Below are 22,807 nucleotides of genomic sequence, written 5' to 3' on the forward strand. Positions count from 1 at the left end.
TGAACCGCTGTAGTTTACAACAATTATAATTTCTAAAGAGGAAGTTGGGAGAGTTATATTTGAGTGTTTAAGTGAAACGTAAGTGAGGGAGGCCCCGCTCTCTCGCTTTCCCAGATGTTTAGTTCATTTCATTCCGATCTCCTTTGCATTCTTGGAGCCATTTTCTGTAGCCTGTCAACTATGTGTCTGTCTATCCCTGTTCTCTCCTCTCCACACAGGCTATACAAACACCTCACACCGCGTGGCTGCTGCTACTCTAACCTGGTGGTCCCTGCACGCACGACCCACGTGGAGTTCCAGGTCTCCGGCAGCCTCTGGAACTGCCATTCTGCGGCCAACAAGGCAGAGTTCATCTCAGCCTATATACACCCTCCAGTCCCTCGACTTCTTGGCGCTGACGGAAACATGGATTACCACAGAAAACACTGCTACTCCTACTGCTCTCTCCTCGTCTGACCATGTGTTCTCGTATACCCCGAGAGCATCTGGTCAGCAGGGTGGTGGCACAGGAATCCTCATCTCTCCCAAGTGGACACTCTCTCTTTCTCCCCTGACCCATCTGTCTATCTCCTAATTTGAATTACATGCTGTCACAGTCACTAGTCCATTCAAGCTTAACATCCTTATCATTTATCGCCCTCCAGGTTCCCTTGGAGAGTTCATCAATGAGCTTGACGCCTTGATATGTTCCTTTCCTGAGGATGGCTCACCCCTCACAGTTCTGGGTGACTTTAACCTCCCTACGTCTACCTTTGATTCATTTCTCTCTGCCTCCTTCTTTCCACTCCTCTCCTCTTTTGACCTCCCCCTCTCACAAGGCAATACGCTTGACCTTATCTTTACTAGATGCTGTTCTTCTACTAATCTCACTGCAACTCCCCTCCATATCTCCGACCACTACTTTGTATCCTTTTCTCTCTCGCTCTCCTCCAACACTACTCACTCTGCCCCTACTCAGATGGTAATGCGCCGTCGCAACTTTCACTCTCTCTCTCCCGCTACTCTCTCCTCTTCCATCCTATCATATCTTCCCTCTGCTCAATCCTTCTCCCTCCAATCTCCTGATTCTGCCTCCTCAACCCTCCTCTCCTCCCTTTCTGCATGCTTTGACTCTCTATGTCCCCTATCCTCCCGGCCGGCTCGGTCCTCCCCTCCTGCTCCGTAGCTTGACGACTCATTGCGAGCTCACAGAACAGGGCTCCGGGCAGCCGAGCGGAAATGGAGGAAAACTAGACTCCCTGCAGACCTGGCATCTTTTCACTCCCTCCTCTCTACATTTCTTCCTCTGTTTCTGCTGCTAAAGCCACTTTCTACCACTCTAAATTCCAAGCATCTGCCTCTAACCCTAGGAAGCGCTTTGCCACCTTCTCCTCCCTGCTGAATCCTCCTCCCCCCCCCCCCTCCCTCTCTGTGGATGACTTCGTCAACCATTTTGAAAAGAAGGTTGACGACATCCGATCCTCGTTTGTTAAGTCAAATGACACCGCTGGTCCTGCTCACACTGTCCTACCCTATGCTTTGACTTCTTTCTCCCCTCTCTCTCCAGATGAAATCTTGCGACTTGTGACGGCCAGCTGCCCAACAACCTGCCCGCTTGACCCTATCCCCTCCTCTCTTCTCCAGACCATTTCCGGAGACCTTCTCCCTTACCTCACCTCGCTTATGAACTCATCCTTGACTGCTGGCTATGTCCCTTCCGTCTTCAAGAGAGCGAGAGTTGCACCCCTTCTCAAAAAACCTACACTCGATCCCTCCGATGTCAACAACTACAGACCAGTATCCCTTCTTTCTTTTCTCTCCAAAACTCTTGAGCGTGCCGTCTTTAGCCAACTCTCTTGCTATCTCTCTCAGAATTACCTTCTTGATCCAAACCAGTCAGGTTTCAAGACTGGTCATTCAACTGAGACTGCTCTTCTCTGTGTCACGGAGGCTCTCCGCACTGCTAAAGCTAACTCTCTCTCCTCTGCTCTCGTCCTTCTAGACCTATCTGCTGCCTTTGATACTGTGAACCATCAGATCCTCCTCTCCACCCTCTCCGAGTTGGGTATCTCCGGCGCGGCTCACTCTTGGATTGCGTCCTACCTTACAGGTCGCTCTTACCAGGTGGCGTGGCGAGAATCTGTCTCCGCACCACGTGCTCTCACCACTGGTGTCCCCCAGGGCTCAGTTCTAGGCCCTCTCCAATTCTCGCTATTCACCAAGTCACTTGGCTCTGTCATATCCTCACATGGCCTCTCCTATCATTGACGACACACAATGAATCTTCTCCTTTCCCCCTTCTGATAACCAGGTGGCGAATCGCATCTCTGCATGTCTGGCAGACATATCAGTGTGGATGACAGATCACCACCTCAAGCTGAACCTCCGCAAGACGGAGCTGCTCTTCCTCCCGGGGAAGGACTGCCTGTTCCATGATCTCGCCATCACAGTTGACAACTCCGTTGTGTCCTCCTCCCAGAGTGCGAAGAGCCTTGGCGTGACCCTGGACAACACCCTGTCGTTCTCCGCTAACATCAAGGCGGTGACCCGATCCTGTAGGTTCATGCTCTACAACATTTGCAGAGTACGACCCTGCCTTACACAGGAAGCGGCACAGGTCCTAATCCAGGCACTTGTCATCTCCCGTCTGGATTACTGCAACTCGCTGTTGGCTGGGCTCCCTGCCTGTGCCATTAAACCCCTACAACTCATCCAGAACGCCGCAGCCCATCTGGTGTTCAACCTTCCCAAGTTCTCTCACGTCACCCCGCTCCTCCGCACACTCCACTGGCTTCCAGTTGAAGCTCGCATCTGCTACAAGACCATGGTGCCTGCCTACGGAGCTGTGAGGGGAACGGCACCTCCGTACCTTCAGGCTCTGATCAGTCCCTACACCCAAACGAGGGCATTGCGTTCTTCCACCTCTGGCCTGCTGGTCCTCCTACCTCTGCGGAAGCACAGTTCCCGCTCAGCCCAGTCAAAACTGTTCGCTGCTCTGGCACCCCAATGGTGGAACAAGCTCCCTCACGACACCAAGACAGTGGAGTCACTCACCACCTTCCGGAGACACTTGAAACCCCACCTCTTTAAAGAATACCTGGGATAGGATAACAGGTGGTGAGTGACTCCACTGCACCAATTTGTAAGTCGCTCTAGATAAGACCGTCTGCTAAATGACGAAAATGTAAGCATGTACATGTTAATTGTCAAACGCCAGTCAAGCATCGATCATCATGTCACCAGACTCTCAATATTTATTGGAAAGGAGCATCAACATCACCATGCACTTTCACCACCCAGTGAAGTTCATCATAACTATGCACTTTCACCACCCAGTGAAGTTCATCATAACTTATTTTATCTGTATCCAAATAAACTGCATGGTTTCCCGTGTCGTAGTGGGAGGACCACACACCATATCATCTCGTGAATCAAAGTTTACTTTACTTTGGTTATATCAATATTTGTGCATAAAGGCATTTCCACCACCATTTAAAGCATAATTAACTTTACAGACACAAAAAGATCCCACCATGTTGAACGAAGAAATTATCTTTCGACATTGATAAAACATTTACGAAACTACCTGTTTCCATCACAGCTGTCCTGATTTTTTTATATGGTATGACTTCACTCGCATAAATACTGTGGATGGAAACATGGTTACTGGCATGTTGAAAGAGTCATACAGTAGTTGAGCATCACAACTTATTTATACTTATCTGTACAACATCTTCAACATGCAGTTCCAGATACAGCCCAGCAATTAGTTGAAGGCACCCAATCCAATAGTTTCTGAAAAGTAGTCATTTTAAAGTAGTTGCTTTCTCCGATCTGTATTAAATAGTTTTAAAAAGTAGTTACTCTCTGAGATTCCTGTCAGTGTAGACTACATTAATGACACTGTGTCATTTGAGCATCTCCCACATAACAGGAACAGCCATCAGTGCCCTTGGTATACTAAGGAGATGAATCCATGGCGAGTATATGAAGATGAGGTTTGACAGGTGGAGGGAACTTAAATATGTTAACCAACACTACCTGATAAATAGGGTGCTTTACACATGAATCAGCTTGTGCAGGGTGGGTGTCACGATCGTCATACGATGAAACGGGCCAAGGCGCAGCGTGATAAGCGTACATGATTTATTAGATGTACAACACATGAACAAAAACAACAAACGATACGTGAAGTCCACAGGTTCACAAACACAAACCTACACGGAACAAGATACCACACCACACAAATGCAAAACGACTACCTAAGTATGGTTCCCAATCAGAGACAACAAGCAACAGCTGATTCACGTTGCCTCTGATTGAGAACCACCCCGGCCAACATAGAAACACAAAACATAGAAACTAACACCCTGGCTCAACATTAAAGAGTCCCCAGAGCCAGGGCGTGACAGTGGGTTATTATTTTTTTATTAATTAGTTTCGTGATGCATAAAGGAGAAACATGTGGTTCGATATAATTTCATATATTATAACAGTCGAAACATCTGTCTGTGATACTTGCTGAATCTCATATACACTCTTTGAAAAAAAAGGGTTCCAAAAGGGTTCTTTGCGGAGGGATAGGGTTCTACCAAGAAAGACAAGAAAGACAAGGGTTCTTTGTATGGCAAAGGGTTTTACCTAGAACCTTTACATGCTAAGAACCGATTTTGGTAGAAAGGGTTCTTTTGATTATTATTTTTAAGGCAAGACGGATTCTTCAGAAGGCAAGAAGGGTTCTACATAGAACCATATATAATATTTCCCAGCATGCTCTATTGCAGGGAGATTTTCTGAAGTGTTTGTTTTACTGTAATATCTCTGTTTTTTCATGCACATTGCTTGGTTGATATAATTTTATGCTACAACAAGATACCCTCCAAAGATAATAATATGCCATTTGGCAGACACTTTCATCCAAAGCGACTTACAGTCATGTGTGCATACATTTTTACATATGGGTGGTCCCGGGGATCGAACCCTCTACCCTTGCGTTACAAGCGCCATGCTCTACCAATGGAGCTACAGAGGACCACGATAAAGGGGTTCTCGGTAGAACACTTCACAGACAGTTCTAGGAAGAACCTTTAGATTATAAAATGGTTCTAGGCAGAACCCTTCGTAGAGGGTTCTAGGTAGAACCATATACAGGAGGTTCTTTCATTACAAAAATGTATTAGATGTAGTAATAAAGTGGTATCTAGTGATGTTACGTTTGATACCAGAGCTCCGAGGAATGCGTCGAAATTGCTAAGCAGTGTACTTTGAAGCAGTATGACATTGCCTGTATCGCTTTATCAGAAGACAAAAAGGCTCTGCTGCATACGCGCTACGGGGTTTGGGACGTCATCTAAAATTATTTGACTGATCTAAAATCTTTTGACCATCAGGTGACAAGTTTGGGAAACCCTGCTGTATTGTTCCTCAAGCTAAGGGGGAGGCCGATGACATCACGGCTTCCCATCAGACCAACTCCTTGAATGCCCTACTCCTTGAAGTTTGCAGTTGTGTTAAAAAAAAAAAGGATTTTGCTCAAAACATATCTTTTTTTTTATATTTTAGTGTGTGTACTTTGTATCCCCGCCTTCACACAATTGTGGATGTTATTTATTTAATCCAAAAACACCCCATTATGGCATAATTTGAAAGCTTGATCTATTTGCCAAAAATGTGGTGCACATCGAAAGGAGTCATGAGCGCATTCTGGTCCGTGTTCCGCAGCGATTTTATTTTCTCACAATAGACAAACATAGGCTCAATTTGTTCAGAACAACTCAGGATATGACGCCATGTCATCATGTAACTTTACATCAAACATAGTGATCATAAACATTGACACTGTATATGACATGAGTTTAATGATATAGAAATGTGAAGTGCACATTTGGACTCATGGGCATTTCGCTTGCTTGTATGACATCAAAGCGGTGTTTATTATTATCCTCAACATCTCATCTATCAAATCGAGTCCTCTTAATTTACAGCATTTGCCTCACACAGACAACTAAACATTTGCAAAAGTTGCCCAATTAGTGAGAGGGATGGGGACAACTTCATGTTGCGTTCGGTGCTCAAGTTCAGAGTAACTGTCAGTCAAAACCCATACAGCGCTATGAGGCGCAGAGCCTGAGCTCTGACATAATTTATAGTATTTTGCTACAGCCACTGTGTTCCAATGTATCAGTGCGCAAATCTGTCATTTTCAACCCTATATGGGTATGTGTTTGTAAAGGGAGCTTTGGACAAGAGCATAAAAATACACAGTAGTGCAATAAAAGGAAAGACACCATCCAAAGTTTTGAATGACCACTTCATAAACGAATACATTATGCAGCAGACCTATTCATTATATCACATTTTTGCTGAGACAAAGATTAAGTGAATATTAACTCTTAGGCCAGTCAAATCTACATTCTGTGAGGAAATACTGTAAATATTGAAAATAAAGAATTGCTGATGAGTAGGACAACCTTTTTAATGTCCAGCATAACAAAGAGCCTTTGTGGCTGGCTTTAAGTTAGTTTTAATTCAAAAACACTCACTTAGGCAGTCACTTGGTGAATGCTTCAGGAATATAAGTTATTGAATGCAACAACCACATCTCTGTCACTAACTAGTACAGTCATGGGTGGGTATCTCTCACATTCACTTGAAAAAAAAAAAAACTATAGGGGTGTTAGTTACAGGGGCGCAACTTACACTGGGGATAGGGGGGACATTGCATTTTTGTCCCCCCCATTTTATCAATGGAATGTTATACAAAACCAGGCGACGGTGTGCTTTAGGACCATGCGGATGCCTACGAGCGGTCGGGTTTGGAGTGTTTTTCTGACATAAAATAAATTATATATATATGTATGTATATATATTATGTCTCCCCCACTCCTAAAACCAAAGTTGCGCCCCTGGTTAGTTAAATACTATTTTGGTGGGTCACATACAATTTCTGAGAAAATGTTAAATGTAACACTGTGGGTGTTAAACTTCTGATCTGAAATTTGCTGTGTACAAGTGTAAAGGGGTAACATAGCACTGACATAAAAACGGTATGACTAACTGTTAGTTATGATTTCATACATTTGTCCTTCCCAGACTGATTTTCATTTGATTTTTCATGTTCCAACAGTTATCTTACCCCCTCTTTCACCTGCTCCATTTTTTGTCCTTGTTGTCCAGGATTCTAGCAAGGTTAGTTGCATTAATGTGTGTGTGTGGATTTTCTCCCAATCCTCTGACTGGGAATGAATGTGTCCTTTTGTCAATTTATATGATACTTTTTAATTAAATACAACTTTCTCATTTACCATTTACAAGCCAAAATATGCTTTTGCTGGCACTACAGTAAATATTGTTCAAAGTAGTTGTGGACTTTAGAGTTTTGCCATGCATTAAACGTCTATTTTTAAACCTGAGCATGCACCGTTCATGCTTGCAGCAGCTAACTGTTTTTATGTCCCCCGGTCTGCCCTCAACCGTAAACAGTCTGTGGAATTGCCCGGAGATAAAGACTTTAAATGGCTTTGACGTCACCGTCAGGTAGAGCGCAGTGAAAGTCGCTCGTGAAGCTAGAACCGGGCAAGCCCGTGAGGTGTTGGTAGGCTACGTTGAACAGCATAGTGACGCAGCAGTGTCTCGCACGAGCTTCCCATCATTCGTTTCACAAGTTATCAGGGGCTTTGCGTTGAATGGCACTGTACTTGATGCTCACCGTTGTCGGTGAGCGATGAGGTCCTATTTGATGTGGTTTCATCTTGACTTCATATCCATCAGTTGTGGGAATTTACAAGGAAGATTGATCTAACTTGGAGACAGCGAAGATGGACGTATCGCAAACCAGCTACGGTCTAGTTAGTGATATCTCTCATTCGGAAAATATCGACACAAAATTAATTTTACCGAATTGCTGCAAGGTGGTCCGGTGGCGCAGCCGTCTCATATAGGCATCCTGGAGAGTGTGTGTCTCGCAGAGTCACTGTGCTCGAAGCTCAGATAAGAATTTGCGGTGACAGGCAGGTTAATTTGAATTGCCCGTGAGAAAATATCTCACTTCAAATTATGTGAATGATGGTCTAACGACTTGAACTTTTCTCTCCACTATCTCTAAAGAACGAAAAGGTTGCATTCATTTGGAATTGAAGGGATCATATCAATTATCTCTCGTGGATTGTGCCTATTTTGTATCTTACTTTGAATTCAAGCCCACAGAGTCGCCTTACGGACTTGTCAACTGACTATTTATTTTATTTTTCAACACTGCTGCATTGGATCAGAATGTATTTGTCATTGTAGCTTACTCCTGCTGCTGAAGACCGCGCGCTCCTTCGGGTATTTTTGAATTGTTTTTCTCAACGATGCAGCTCCTCCGATTAGCGTGGGCTTTAACGGGAGCCGCAATCTGCTGTTTTGTTATCCTCCTTATTCACTCACACGTTCTAAAAGAAGGTAATTCCTTATCTATCTCTCTTCTTGCCTTTTTAGACCACTATTCTGAAACACATTTTATATTTTACAAAGCCTATGGCATCCTTTTCAAATACCTTGTATTCATGCAATTTTATTACATACCATTTGGTATAAGTACATGGGTTGTGAAGATGATTGGTGGTCTGTGTTTCAACTATTAGACACTTCTTTGTCCCCTCAAATACTGATTTTAAGTATGCATAGATTTGTAAGCTCTTGTTAATAAAATATAAACATTTCAACAGGTATTATTACAGTAAATAACATGCCAGGTGCATATATGACCAGTGTGTGTGTGTGTTGTGTCAGTTTGTGTGTGTGTGGGGGGGAGCTATGTTTTAGGGCAGTGGGTTGGGAGCTAGAGAGTAGAGAGGTATTTGGTTAAATGATTTATTTAGTTATTCTTCAATAGATGACACCAGAGTCATACTGAAGTGCAATGCCAGGGGTCAATTGTAATTATATGTTATCAGAATTTTTGTGGGGGGGCTAAGAAATACAGTACTCAGTTCGATACACACAGTACATACAGTTCGATGTTGCAACTGACATTCACATTTGCAGAGAATGCCAGCCACAGGCTTTTGAAAGGGTCTGTTGTAATCATACATTTAGTGGTTGCACACACTTCATGATCATAATTTTGATTCACAATAAGATTGGTGGACACTAATGCAATTGTGCCAGAAAATTACATCAATTACATCAAATCTGGAGATTGGAGTCCACAATGAATGTGATGGTGAGAGCTGTTGCAGGCGAAGCAAACACAATAAACTTGGCTTGTTCCTGGGTGAGTGGGTAATCCACTGCTTTGTGAGGGGTACCTGGAATGGGAGAATGGGTGAATCACAGTGTCTCTTTCCCCTGCAAGTGGGCTTTGTGGGAATATATGGCACAACCATTCTTTAATCCCCCTTCGCCCCGTGTTTCTTCTGTATCTTGGCGAGAAAAGCACACTGGTAAAATGAAGTGCTTTGTAACACCAAAACTAGTGTCAACTGAGCTGCCACTAACTTGAATTAAACAAAACCTTAACTTTGCTGGAGTATTGAAACACATTATCCAGATATGTTTTGAAACATAACATGGTGTGTTGTAACACCACTTAATCAAGTGTTGTGCAACACCTTGCCAGGGACTGGGAGAACTAACAGAAAATATTGAAAACATTATGTTGGTGTTTCGAGTCCTGTTTAGTGCAGAATTAGATACCTTCTCCTCAGGTCTCTTTTCCTCTCTCTAAAGCTTCTAAACACCATTATGATGTTTTGAATCCTGTCTAGTGCAGAATTAGATCCCTTTGTCTGAAGTGTCTTAACATTGTTTCATGTATTTGATCATTTGCCATTTTATACCATTATGGCATGTATTGTCAATCTCAGTGTTCAAACCACCAGCAGTAACTGGAAGTTGATGTGCACTTGCCTCTTCCATTGACAATCATGAATGTGGGAATGGGTGCTGTCCTCGTCGAACAACAATTTGTCGGACGGATTTGATATCCATTCATCATGATCTATTACACCTCATGGCACAACAAGCTTAATACTAATATAGACATCTAATTGTCTTTCTTCAACAATGTATACCACACTGTGTGAAAGAATCATAAAGTCATTTTTTTTTTAAATTACCCACAATCCTCTAAAATCAGAGTCACGTGGCAAGATATAAAATGCAAGGGGATTCATTTTAAACCAAAGACTTCCATTGAGTTAAATCACTAAATGTTCTCTCTCTTTGGGATATTTTGTCACTTTATTGAGACAGGTATGAAATGACAGAGGGGATAAACAGATTGAAGGGATGGAATTGAACCCCGGTCTTCAGTGGGGAGAGGGGTGACGTGGCCGACGTGTCTAAGCCGTGTGCTTTCTCAATAGACCACGGGCTATGCACGACTTGCATTTTTATTAAGTATATGTTTTGTTTTTCTTTTACAATTTCAATTCACCCAAAATTAATGTCTTACATTGTGGTTGAGTGGGTAAAATTCCAATGAAATGTACAGCCGTACTGCCCCTCCTGTCTATAATCAGTCTAAATAAAGCATTGAAAAAATAAAGGTGAAACATTCTCCTCATCATCAGTCAATATTTAGGCTATAAACCATTTGCATTTCTAAACCATTAATTTGTGTTTTGATGCTGTATTTTACGTGCACTGAAACCTCAAAGTGTTTTCACAACGATCTCTTAAAAACACCAATATTCAGGTTGAAGAACCACTTTGGGTGTTTCAGGGTATGTCATTTTTTATTTTAAAACACATTCTGTGCATTAAAACACTTACATTTGGTTTACATTCAAACACCCTCCAAACACCAGTTCTCATCTTAAGTGCACTACTTTTCAAGGTTTCATTACACAATCATGGTGTTTTGAGACCTTTCTATTTTTACAGTGCAGAATGACCCATTGTGAGCAGTAATTGCTTTCCCATGCCTGCCCTATGTTTCACCAAGAGATTAAGTGCGAGTTCCCAACTTCATTTCGAGATTAGAGACATTTCTTCATAAGATTTATTGGAATGGACGAGGGTAGTGGGTAGTTGCCATAATGGCCTAAGGTCATTTTCATATAAAAGTACCCCATGTGCACTAACATGTGAAGTTCATAGGAGCATTCAAATTATGTGTGAAATGAAAGCTGAGTCTATATTTTTGACAAATTAAGGCATATATATATTTTACAACCATTTTCCATCCCAAAAATTAGGAATAAGCAAAGGCTTTGATTTCTTGTCAAACAGATGGAAAATGGGTCTTAGAAAACATCTACCAGAAAAAGTCTTAAAAGGTATTTGAAATACATAAAAACACAATAATGTTGAAGTAAAGACCCCTGTCAACTAATATCAACACTTATATTTAGTTTATTATACATTTTCTGCCTTCTATAAGTTTAAGAAACATTGCCTTGTGCCTTGAAATGTCATTACAAAAACCCATATCTTTAAGATATTTTCTAATTTCTCTCCCTCATCAGGAGGGAAGATAATGAAAGTTCACATTACAGTAACTGTTTTCTTTCTCTTTCTGTCGTCTGGTGGTCAATGCAAGTGTGAAAAGTCTGGACTCTCTCTCTCTCTCTCTCCAATTGTCACATCTTCCGGCTCTTGCTGACACCTACCCATGAGCCCCTCCCTAACCTCACCCACTGAGCACCAATTGACACCGGTCAATCTGAACCAATCATAGATGTATATGTTTCACAGGTTTGGACAGTACAGTACATTATAGTACAGTAGAGTTGAGTACACTATAATGTACTGTACTGAACTATACTCTACTGCAGGGTTACCCAAAGTCGGTCCTGGAAATGAGCAAAATAAATAACAATATGGGGATGAGGTAGTTCGGTGGGCTAATTACATATGGACTGTGTACAGGTGCAGTGATCGGTAAGCTGCTCTGACAACTGATGCTTAAAGTTAATGAGGGAGATAAGAGTCTCCAGCATCAGAGATTTTTGCAGTTCATTTCAGTCATTGGCAGCAGAGAACTGGAAGGAATGGCGGCCAAAGGAGGTGTTGGCTTTGAGGATGACCAGTGAGATATACCTGCTGGAGCGCATACTACGGGTGGGTGTTGCTAGGGTGACCAATGAGCTAAGATAAGGCGGGGAGTTGCCTAGCAGTGATTTATAGATGACCTGGAGCCAGTGGGTTTGGCGACGAATATGTAGTGAGGGCCAGCCAACGAGAGTGTACAGGTCACAATGTTGGGTAGTATATGGGGCTTTGGTGACAAAACGGATGGCACTGTGATAGACTACATCCAATTTGCTGAGTAGAGTGTTGGAGGCTATTTTGTAAATGGCATCTGCACAGTTCTTACAGTAAATGTGTTTTTGTAAAATGTTCTATGTAAATTGTTAAAAGTAATCCTATTCATAGTTTGAAAACATTGAAATCAATGGTTTTTGTTTGGGATATATTTTAAGTGAAAAAGCAGAGTCTCAGCGCAATTCTGTTTCCGTGGAATTTGCCCCAAAACAAAAGTGAAAAAACTATATATTCCAAAATTGAAGTAAAAAACAATTATAGTTGCAAACAATTATGTCTAAACAACTCAAAATGTTACGTGGCCACCATCTATTTTAAATGTACAGTTGAAGTCGGAAGTTTACATACACTTAGGTTGGAGTCATTAAAACTTGTTTTTCAACTACTACCCACATTTCTTGTTAACAAACTATAGTTTTGGCAAGTCGGTTAGGACATCTACTTTGTGCATGACACAAGTAATTTTTCCAACAATTGTTTACAGACAGATTATTTCACTTATAATTCACTGTATCACATGTCCAGTGGGTCAGAAGTTTACGTACACTAAGTTGACTGTGCCTTTAAACAGCTTGGAAAATTTCAGAATATGATGTCATGGCTTTAGAAGCTTCTGATAGGCTAATTGACATAATTTGAGTCAACTGGAGATGTACCTGTCGATGTATTTCAAGGCCTACCTTCAAACTTGCTTGACATCATGGGGAAATCAAAAGAAATCAGCCAAGACCTCAGAAAAAAATTGTAGACCTCCACAAGTCTGGTTCATCCTTCGGAGCAATTTCCAAACGCCTGAAGGTACCACGTTCATCTGTACAAACAATAGTAGGCAAGTATAAACACCATGGGACCATGCAGCTGTCATACCGCTCAGGAAGGAGACGCGTTCTGTCTCCTAGAGATGAACGCACTTTGGTGCAAAAAGTGCAAATCAATCCCAGAACAACAGCAAAGGACCTTGTGAAGATGCTGGAGGAAACAGGTACAAAAGTATCTATATCCACAGTAAAACTAGTCCTATATCGACATAACCTGAAAGGCTGCTCAGCAAGCAAGAAGCCACTGCTCCAAAACTGCCATAAAAAAGCCAGACTACGGTTTGCAACTGCACATGGGGACAAAGATCGTACTTTTTGGAGAAATGTCTTCTGGTCTGATGAAACAAAAATAGAACTCTTTGGACATAATGACCATCGTTATGTTTGTAGGAAAAAGGGGGTTACTTGCAAGCCGAAGAACACCATCCCAACCGTGAAGCACATGGGTTGCAGCATCATGCTGTGGGGGTGCTTTGCTGCAGGAGGGACTGGTGCACTTCACAAAATAGATGGCATCATGAGGAAGGAACATTATGTGTATATATTGAAGCAACATCTCAAGACATCAGTGAGGAAGTTAAAGCTTGGTCGCAAATGGGTCTTCCAAATGGACAATGACCCTAAGCATACTTCCAAAGTTGTGGCAAAATGGCTTAAGGACAACAAAGTCAAGGTATTGGAGTGGCCATCACAAAGCCCTGACCTCAACCCTATAGAAAATGTGTGAGCAGAACTGAAAAAGCGTGTGCGAGCAAGGAGGCCTACAAACCTGACTCAGTTACACCAGATCTGTCAGGAGGAATGGGCCAAATTTCACCCAACTTATTGTGGGAAGCTTGTGGAAGGCTACCCGAAATGTTTGACCCAAGTTAAACAATTTAAAGGCAATGCTACCAAATACTGATTGAGTGTATGTAAACTTCTGACCCACTGGGAATGTGATGAAAGAAATAAAAGCTGAAATAAATAATTCTCTCTACTATTATTCTGACATTTCACATTCTTAAAATAAAGTGGTGATCCTAACTGACCTAAGACAGGGAATTTTTACTAGGATTAAATGTCATGAATTGTGAAAAACTGAGTTGAAATGTATTTGGCTAAGGTGTATGTAAACTTCTGACTTCAACTGTATATCCAATTTAATGAACCATTTCATGCAATAGTGCTTTGAATTTGGCTCTGGTGTGAAATCATTATTAATGTTACTATAAAGAAAAAGTTTAATGATTCCGAAATGGACAAGAAAATAATTTGTACTCATTATTAGTAAATAAATCAGTCATCATATTCCAGAATTTTTATTGAAAAACACATAATTTCCTTGTACAATGACGATAACATTACATGATGTGTAAGATTGAGTGGAATTTTACCAAACGTATATAAAAAAAGTATTTATTTATTTGTGTATTATGATGATGTTACCTGCCATATGCTTAACAATTATTTGTACATTTTGTCCAAGACAACATTTCACCCCCCCCTTTCATTTATCAGCGTCACCTCATAGGATATTACGTCACACTGTTGGACAATACACAACAGGCAGTCAAAGTTTACAGTTAAAACATAATGACACTTTCAGAGGTTTCTGACCACTGTAAAATGCAACTATTAAACATTAGAAATGGATCCTCGTTAAATTATTTAACAAGTGTACTCATTCCAATTACAGAGCCTCGAGAGAGTCCTGTTTTGTTATTTGTAGTATACCTCCCCGTGTCGGCCGTGGGTAATTTGCACGCCTGCTGCCTTAATCCTTGAGTATTGTAGCCGTTTTCTCAGGCTCACTCTCTGGAATCGAACCCTGATTCCCCATTTCCCGTGGTCACCACAGTAGGCACAGAAGTAGCATCAAAAGTTGATAGGGCAGCCACAAAGGGCATGCAATCACCTTGAGGTTATCTAGAGTTACAAACAATTTCGGGGGCGCCCAAGACGACCTCACATGGGTTTTGGGTTTGATAAATGCACGCATCATCGAAGGTCAACGTTCTTTGGCATGTATTAGATCTAGAATTGCCACAGTTAACATTGGAGTGATCAAAGGACTGTATAATGCTTGTTAACTAAAAGAAGAATGTGGCAACTTTGTTCTGGAGTAGCTCTTATGTTTAAGTCACATAATGATAACATTTCATTTAGAGAATTGGCAATGTGCTTTTTTCACACTCCAACAACTTCGCTAACCAATGCCTCAGCTCAAGGACTGTATCAGCTTTAAGGATCTCTAATGGCCCTCCATGATGAAGAAAAGTGGCATAGCTGAATGTATTAGAGCTGTATTAGGCAGTCCCAGTCTTTGTAGAACATAAATAATAATTGGTAGCAGTTTAGCAAATTACCAATGTTAAAAAACTAGGTTGAAAACCTGTGATTTGTCTTGATAGTCCAAAGTGGCTTCCTTTCCTTGTCTCTTCCTGTACTGATCATGAATAATTGGGCAGTTAAGTTAGTGCCTTATATTTAATTAACCATTCCTGTATTTTAAGATCACTAGACCAGTGCACATGTGGGAATGGAGACTAGGAGAGAATGTCATACACTGTTGTGATACAACAGTGCTATATTCCACACTATGCTGTGAGCAAAGGTGGCACCACAGGTTCCAGAGTGGTGTGGCAAAAAACAATTTCTGGGGCCCATAGATATTCCTGATCTGGTAACCTAACCAAGTAAAACTCCGGACCTTATACAGTATGACGTGATTAGTGTGTTATAAAAAGTTTTAATATGGGCTATGATGGGACCAGAATTTTTCTAATCAGGTCACATGACTTTTTTAAAGAATCCTGGAAAGACTCCTGGCCTTGGGGAGGATGAAAACCCTGTCAAACTGCAGCAACCTTGTACTTGTTCGTGTGAATTATATTTTAAAGAAGGACTGGGTGCTTCCTCTACACAGACACAGAGAAAGCATCATGGTTGACTTTAAAACTCATGTGGCTTAGGTTGCTTTATGCAGGTTTGCTTCGTTTAGTCCTGCCCTATGCATCTGTAGACCTAATTACAAATTAACTCACTGTCTATGTCAGCTATTGTGTTTATTGATTAATTCCAGTTAGTCATTTTGGATTTAAAAAGTCTAGGATTTAAAAAGTCTAGGTAGCCTAGTCAGCCCAAGTTTTGATCCCATGCACATTTTCTCACAAAGAAATTGGCTATAACTAAATACACAATGTTACCGATTTGTTTACCCTGGCCAGAGGAACAGGGTGCATAGTAGGATAGACTATGCAGCTGCTGTTGTTAGTAGCCAACAGTTGATCAGACTGAAAAATAGTATTGTTTCCATGCAAGACAGCATGTCAGATCACTAATGTTTAGGTGTATAGCTGCTACATTTATGTAAGAATTTTTGCTTGTGTCTATCGGGAGTGATGGGTTATCAGGCTTGCTATATAAATAGCGGAGGAAAGTGGAGAGCGCACCTTGAGCTATGTGCCCGACCTGCGAGACTTGTGATTTCTGTAAATCTGATTGGTCAAGACATGCAAATAGGACAGAGAAATTGTGCATGAGTTGACAAACCATGAGGCAAATCACTTTGCCCCTCTTTTTAAAGCTTTGTATCAATATATTTTATTAAACCAAATCAAAAGTGGTGTGGAACTGCCACACCTGATTGAAAGTGCTGTGGCAAATGCTGCCTCGCCACACATTTTCCAGCAGACCTGGCAGTGAGGCTATGTTGAGCTAGTTGTGTGCACCAGTCTTAAGTTGCAGTTACACCCCCAAAATGGCTGACTTTCAATGTGTTCTGAAAAAAAACCGGCTCTGACTTTGGGTACAAGAAGCATCATGACATAGATGATAGGGTCTGGGTTTGTTTATATGCCATGATAATAGAGATATTAACCATTATAAGAAGAACATCAACCGACGACGCATGATGTCAAAAGCAATTTCAACCTAATCATTATTTCCCGGTCTCGACTTAAAGGCCAAACTAGGGAACCTTCATTTGTGGCATGGCCATATCATGCATTGCGTGATTGTTATTCTTATTTTCAATTTGAAGGGAATAAAATAAAAGCTTAATGAAAAAGTTTAATGAATATCCCATATCAATGAATGTCACTTTCTCTTATTCCCTCATCCTTGAATAAATTGCATGCCAGTTGCAATTGTATTATTATGTTATGATTTAGGCTATGTAACAAGTGAAAAGCAATATTATTATTTATCACTATTCATTATTTGTGATAATGAGTGGGCCTGGCTATGCCTGAGAGGTTCATTCCACAATGTAGAGCATCATATTTTGTTAATTTGCTCTCTTTGCCTTTTGCCTTTCACCAGTTGTCTTCCTAATGGATCATGGGCACCATGATTCACATCTCTCTACCTGAAATAGGAGAAATGGAAAGTACGGAAAGTGTGCCTGATTAGGATATGTAAGAACTAGCAGTTGGTCTAGATCCTCAATAACCATCTGAATAAATGCTTACCCCCTTTGAATCCTTAAGAGAAAACATGGCCTTTGTTAGTGGGGTTACATTTACTATTTATATCTAGATAGCAAAGTGACCTTCATTTCAATGAATTAATATACGATCAGACCTTAGTTGGTGGAAATGTTTGAATTTCATTCTTAAAATATACTTTTTACAGCAAATTATTTAGGCTCTTTCTCTTTGTGAATCTGTACAGTGAGGGAAAAAGGTATTTGATCCCCTGCTGATTTTGTATGTTTGCCCACTGACAAAGAAATGATCAGTCTATAAATCACATATACAGGCCCGTCTGAAGTTTGCCAATGAACATCTGAATGATTCAGAGGAGAACTGGGTGAAAGTGTTGTGGTCAGATGAGACCAAAATCGAGCTCTTTGGCATCAACTCAACTCGCCGTGTTTGGAGGAGGAGGAATGCTGCCTATGACCCCAAGAACACCATACCCACCGTCATACATTGAGGTGGAAACATTATGCTTTGTGGGTGTTTTTCTGCTAAGGGGACGGGACAACTTCGCCGCATCAAAGGGACGATGGACGGGGCCATGTACCGTCAAATCTTGGGTGAGAACCTCCTTCCCTCAGCCAGGGCATTGAAAATGGGTCGTGGATGGGTATTCCAGCATGACAATGACCCAAAACACACGGCCAAGGCAACAAAGGAGTGGCTCAAGAAGAAGCACATTAAGGTCCTGGAGTGGGCTAGCCAGACTCCAGACCTTAATCCCATAGAAAATCTGTGGAGGAAGCTGAAAGTTCGAGTTGCCAAACGTCAGCCTCGAAACCTTAATGACTTGGAGAAGATCTGCAAAGAGGAGTGGGACAAAATCCCTCCTGAGATGTGTGCAAACCTGGTGGCCAACTACAAGAAACGTCTGACCTCTGTGATTGCCAAGAAGGGTTTTGTCACCAAGTACTAAGTCATGTTTTGCAGAGGGGTCAAATACTTATTTCCCTCATTAAAAATGCAAATCAATTTATAACATTTTTGACATTCGTTTTTCTGGATTTTTTTGTTGTTATTCTGTCTCTCAATGTTCAAATAAACCTACCATTAAAATTATAGACTGATCATGTCTTTGTCAGTGGGCAAGCGTACAAAATCAGCAGGGGATCAAATACTTTTTTCCCTCACTGTACATCAACTTAACTTATTTTCTTACACTTAAGATCTCTATAAAGTAACGCATGCACAATGTTAGATAGTTAGTATATTCAAGAATAACTCACCAAGGCTTTCTCCACTAGTAAATGTCAAACTGAAACACAGACTAGACAAGGAAATGCCCTTGACAAATGGCTCTGAATTGCATAGCTGTACTCACTTACCTTTCCTGCCTATCATCTATCCACCCAAATTGAATTTACCATACATCTTTCAAACATCCACCCATCCAACCTTCCTCCATCCATCCATCCATCCATCAATCATTGGTGTATCTAAGAAACAACAACATTTATTAGGAAACTTTATCTTTGTTAATGGTGGTGTAACTTGCAGGTGCACATGTACAGTATACATTACACTCTGTATTGACTGTAAAAAGTTAAAACTCCATGGACCATTTGTCAAAATTATTATCATATTGTTGCCCACAAATGGTTTGTGATAAAATGTAAACAAATTGTCAGATGTTTGCTGAATGTTCTCAACAGTGGCACACTTTTATAATGATGTTCACACCATAAGCAGAAATATGCCAGGTTTGCATATTCTAACAGAGTAGATTACATAACTGTACGCTGCACAAAAATAAAATGTTATACTCAACAAAAACTCAGAACAAGTCTTTGGAGATTAAGTGAATGTGCCCTTGTCAAACTGGCAATACATTGAATTAAAAACAGTACAAATGATAGACTTCAAAGTCATATGGTCAGTCAGAAAATACATGCATATACGCAAACACATACATTAAATGCGATAGTGTTTGAATTCATTCCAAGTTCAAGAAGAAAGTGACCAGTCAAAAATGGCACACAACATTTTAACTTAAAGTGGTTGTGAATATGGGCTTTTGCATTTCTTCGTTAGCTGCTGCCTTTCTTTAATCTTGTTTACACCACCCTATTGAGCGCCTCTTTTTTTCCTGTAGTTATTGTCTGTTGAGACTTGGAGACAACAACTCTTGGTTTCTTGCTGTGCAGCATGGTAGATAGGGGAGTGAAGGACAGCAATGAACTGGAAGTAATGAGCAGGGAGAGATGGGCAGATAGAAGGAACGCTACTGCCATTCTCTGTGGTTACCATGGGATACCCATTACAGACTTTCATCTTTGGCTCTTCGACACATCTTACATCATCTACATTTTGACAGAATGCCAATTACTGCAAATAACTACTTTTCTCTTGGGCTTCAACTGGTGCTGAACCAGGCCTTTTCTGCGACATGTGATGCAATATAATTGAATTAAAAAGCTTTGCTTGTGGCATTCAGAAAATGTATGGGGTAGAGAGCTTGGTATATGCATGAATTTCCCAAATTGTCTGTTGAGGCCAATTCCTTTTGGATGGCAGCTTAAGACTGGTTCTGGGTTTAGAAATGTCACAGTATGTTCATGTCAAAAATAAAGACCTTTCTGTCGATTTTAGTGCTTAATTGAAACCATATTGGTAGATGGAGTGCATATTCTGATGACACATCTTTCATGTTTACCTTTAACCATGTACACACAAGCGACATGAAAAATGCTTTTCCACTCAAATGCTACCATTTTGAAATGTTGACCTCTATGTCACACGTTTCTTAATGGAAAGAAGCTGTCACGCTTTGATATCTCCATGTGAGCAGTGAAAAGAGGAGGAGGGAGTCTGATAACCGTTATCAGACTCTCTTTCACTGGCCACCTGAGCAGTGTGAATTAGAGTGATGAGATACACTACATGAGCAAAAGTATGTGGATGCCTGCTATAACAGCCTCCACTCTTCTGGGATGTTGGAACATTGCTGCGGGGACTGATGTTGGGCGATTAGGCCTGGCTGGCAGTCGGCATTCCAATTCATCCCAAAGTTGTTTGATAGGTCAGGGCTCTGTGCAGGCCAGTCAAGTTCTTCCACACCGATCTCGACAAACCATTTCTGTATGGACCTCGCTTTGTGCACGGGGGCATTGTCATGCTGAAACAGGAAAGGGCCTTCCCCAAGCTGTTGCAAGAAAGTTGGAAGCACAGACTCCTCTAGAATGTAATTGTCACGCCCTGGCTCTGGGACTCTGTTATGTTGAGCCAGGGTGTGTTGTTTCTTTGTGTTTTGTGTGCTAGGGTGATAGTCTAGTTTTGTATTTCTATGTTGGCTAGGGTGGCTCCCAATCGGAGACGGCTGTAGCTCGTTATCTCTGATTGGGAGCCATACTTAGGTAGCCGTTAGGCATTCATTTGGTGTGGTTTCTTGTTCCGTGTATGGTTTGTGTATGTAACCAAGGACGTCACGTTATCGTTTTGTTGTTTTGCTCGTGTGATCATTATTTAATAAATATGTTCGCATTCCACGCTGCGCCTTGGTCCTCCTCCTTCGACGATCGTGACAGAAGAAACCACCAAAACTGGACCAAGCAGCGTGTCCAGGAGCCATCGCCAGGGGAATCTCTAGCGGATCTCCTGTGCCACCTCGACTGGGTCAAGCCATGTGAGGAGGAGAGAGGCTGGAGTTGGAAGCAGAAGAGCGAGAGTTGGGCGAGAACTATGGAGGCCAGGTCCACGGGGAGGAGAGACTCCCAGAAATGTTTTAGGGGGGGGCTCACGCCGTGGACGACGGGGCAGCAGGAGGCCGCGATAGAGCGGTTAGTAGAGGAGGCCGCCAGGTTACGGGGGCCACTGGTCACAAAAGGGGAGGAAAGTGTAGAGGCACGGCGAGAGGTACTGGGGTGTGTTACCAGTCCGGTCCGGCCCGTTCCTGATCCCCGCGTAGGGCCAGTGGTGTGTGTCCCCAGTACGGTCCGGCCTGTTTCTGTCCCTCGCACCGAGCCTGTGGTGCGCGTCGCCAGCCCGGTCCGGCCCGTCCCTGCTCCCCGCACCAAGCCAATGGTGCGCGTCGTCAGCCCGGTCCGGCCTGTTCCTGCTCCCCGCACCAAGCCAATGGTGCGCGTCGTCAGCCCGGTCCGGCCTGTTCCTGCTCCCCGCACCAAACCAGTGGTGCGCTCGTCCAGCCCGGTTCGCCCGTCCCCTGCTCCCCGCACCAAGCCAATGGTGCGCGTCGTCAGCCCGGTCCGGCCTGTTCCTGCTCCCCGCACCAAGCCAATGGTGCGCGTCGTCAGCCCGGTCCGGCCTGTTCCTGCTCCCCGCACCAAACCAGTGGTGCGCTTCGTCAGCCCGGTTCGGCCCGTCCCTGCTCCCCGCACCAAGCAAATGGTGCGCGTCGTCAGCCCGGTCCGGCCCGTCCCTGCTCCCCGCACCAAGCCTGTGGTGCGCGTCGTCAGTCCGGCACAGCCCGTGCCTGTTCCACCGGTGCCTGGTCCGGCACCGGTCAGCTGCTCCACTCCGGAGCTAGAGCAATCCGCTCCACCAGTGTTCAGTCCAGCTCCAGCCAGCAGGGCCAGACCGGACCAGGGGCGCTTTGGGGGGTTGGTTGGAGGGTGGGGGTCAAGCCCGGAGCCGGAACCGCCTCCGAGGAGGAATGCCCACCCGGCCCTCCCCTGTTCGGTTTATGTTTGGCGCGGTCGCAGTCCGCGCCTTTGGGGGGGGGTACTGTCACGCCCTGGCTCTGGGACTCTGTTTTGTTGAGCCAGGGTGTGTTGTTTCTTTGTGTTTTGTGTGCTAGGGTGATAGTCTAGTTTTGTATTTCTATGTTGGCCAGGGTGGCTCCCAATCGGAGACGGCTGTAGCTCGTTATCTCAGATTGGGAGCCATACTTAGGTAGCCGTTAGGCATTCCTTTGGTGTGGTTTCTTGTTCCGTGTATGGTTTGTGTATGTAACCAAGGACGTCACGTTATCGTTTTGTTGTTTTGCTCGTGTGATCATTATTTAATAAATATGTTCGCATTCCACGCTGCGCCTTGGTCCTCCTCCTTCGACGATCGTGACAGTAATTGTATGCTGTAGTGTTCGATTTCCCTTTACTGAAACTAAGGGGCCTAGCCCGAACCATGAAAAACAGCCCCCAAACTTTACAGTTGGCACTATGCATTCAGGCAGGTAGCGTTCTCCTGGCATCCGCCAATCCCAGATTCGTCTGTCGGACTGCCAGATGGTGAAGCGTGATTCATCACTCCAGAGAACACATTTCCACTGCTCCAGAGTTCAATGGCGGCGAGCTTTACACCACTCCAGCGAACACTTGGCATTGCGCATGGTGATCTTAG

The 22,807-nt window shown here is 42.9% G+C and overlaps 1 protein-coding gene across 1 annotated transcript in view; it reads left to right on the forward strand.

Annotated features, from left to right (window-relative positions):
- Positions 1 to 7,568: 7,568 nt before the first annotated feature.
- LOC121531197 (chemokine-like protein TAFA-5) overlaps positions 7,569 to 22,807 on the forward strand; it is a 110,228-nt gene continuing 94,989 nt past the window's right edge. The window contains exon 1 of the mRNA XM_041836461.1: positions 7,569 to 8,421. Coding sequence (XP_041692395.1) covers positions 8,331 to 8,421 — 91 coding nt within the window. The 5' untranslated portion in view covers positions 7,569 to 8,330. The remainder of the gene's footprint in view (positions 8,422 to 22,807) is intronic.

The sequence above is a fragment of the Coregonus clupeaformis genome, chromosome 19, assembly GCF_020615455.1.
Source record: "Coregonus clupeaformis isolate EN_2021a chromosome 19, ASM2061545v1, whole genome shotgun sequence".
Lineage (NCBI taxonomy): Eukaryota > Metazoa > Chordata > Actinopteri > Salmoniformes > Salmonidae > Coregonus > Coregonus clupeaformis.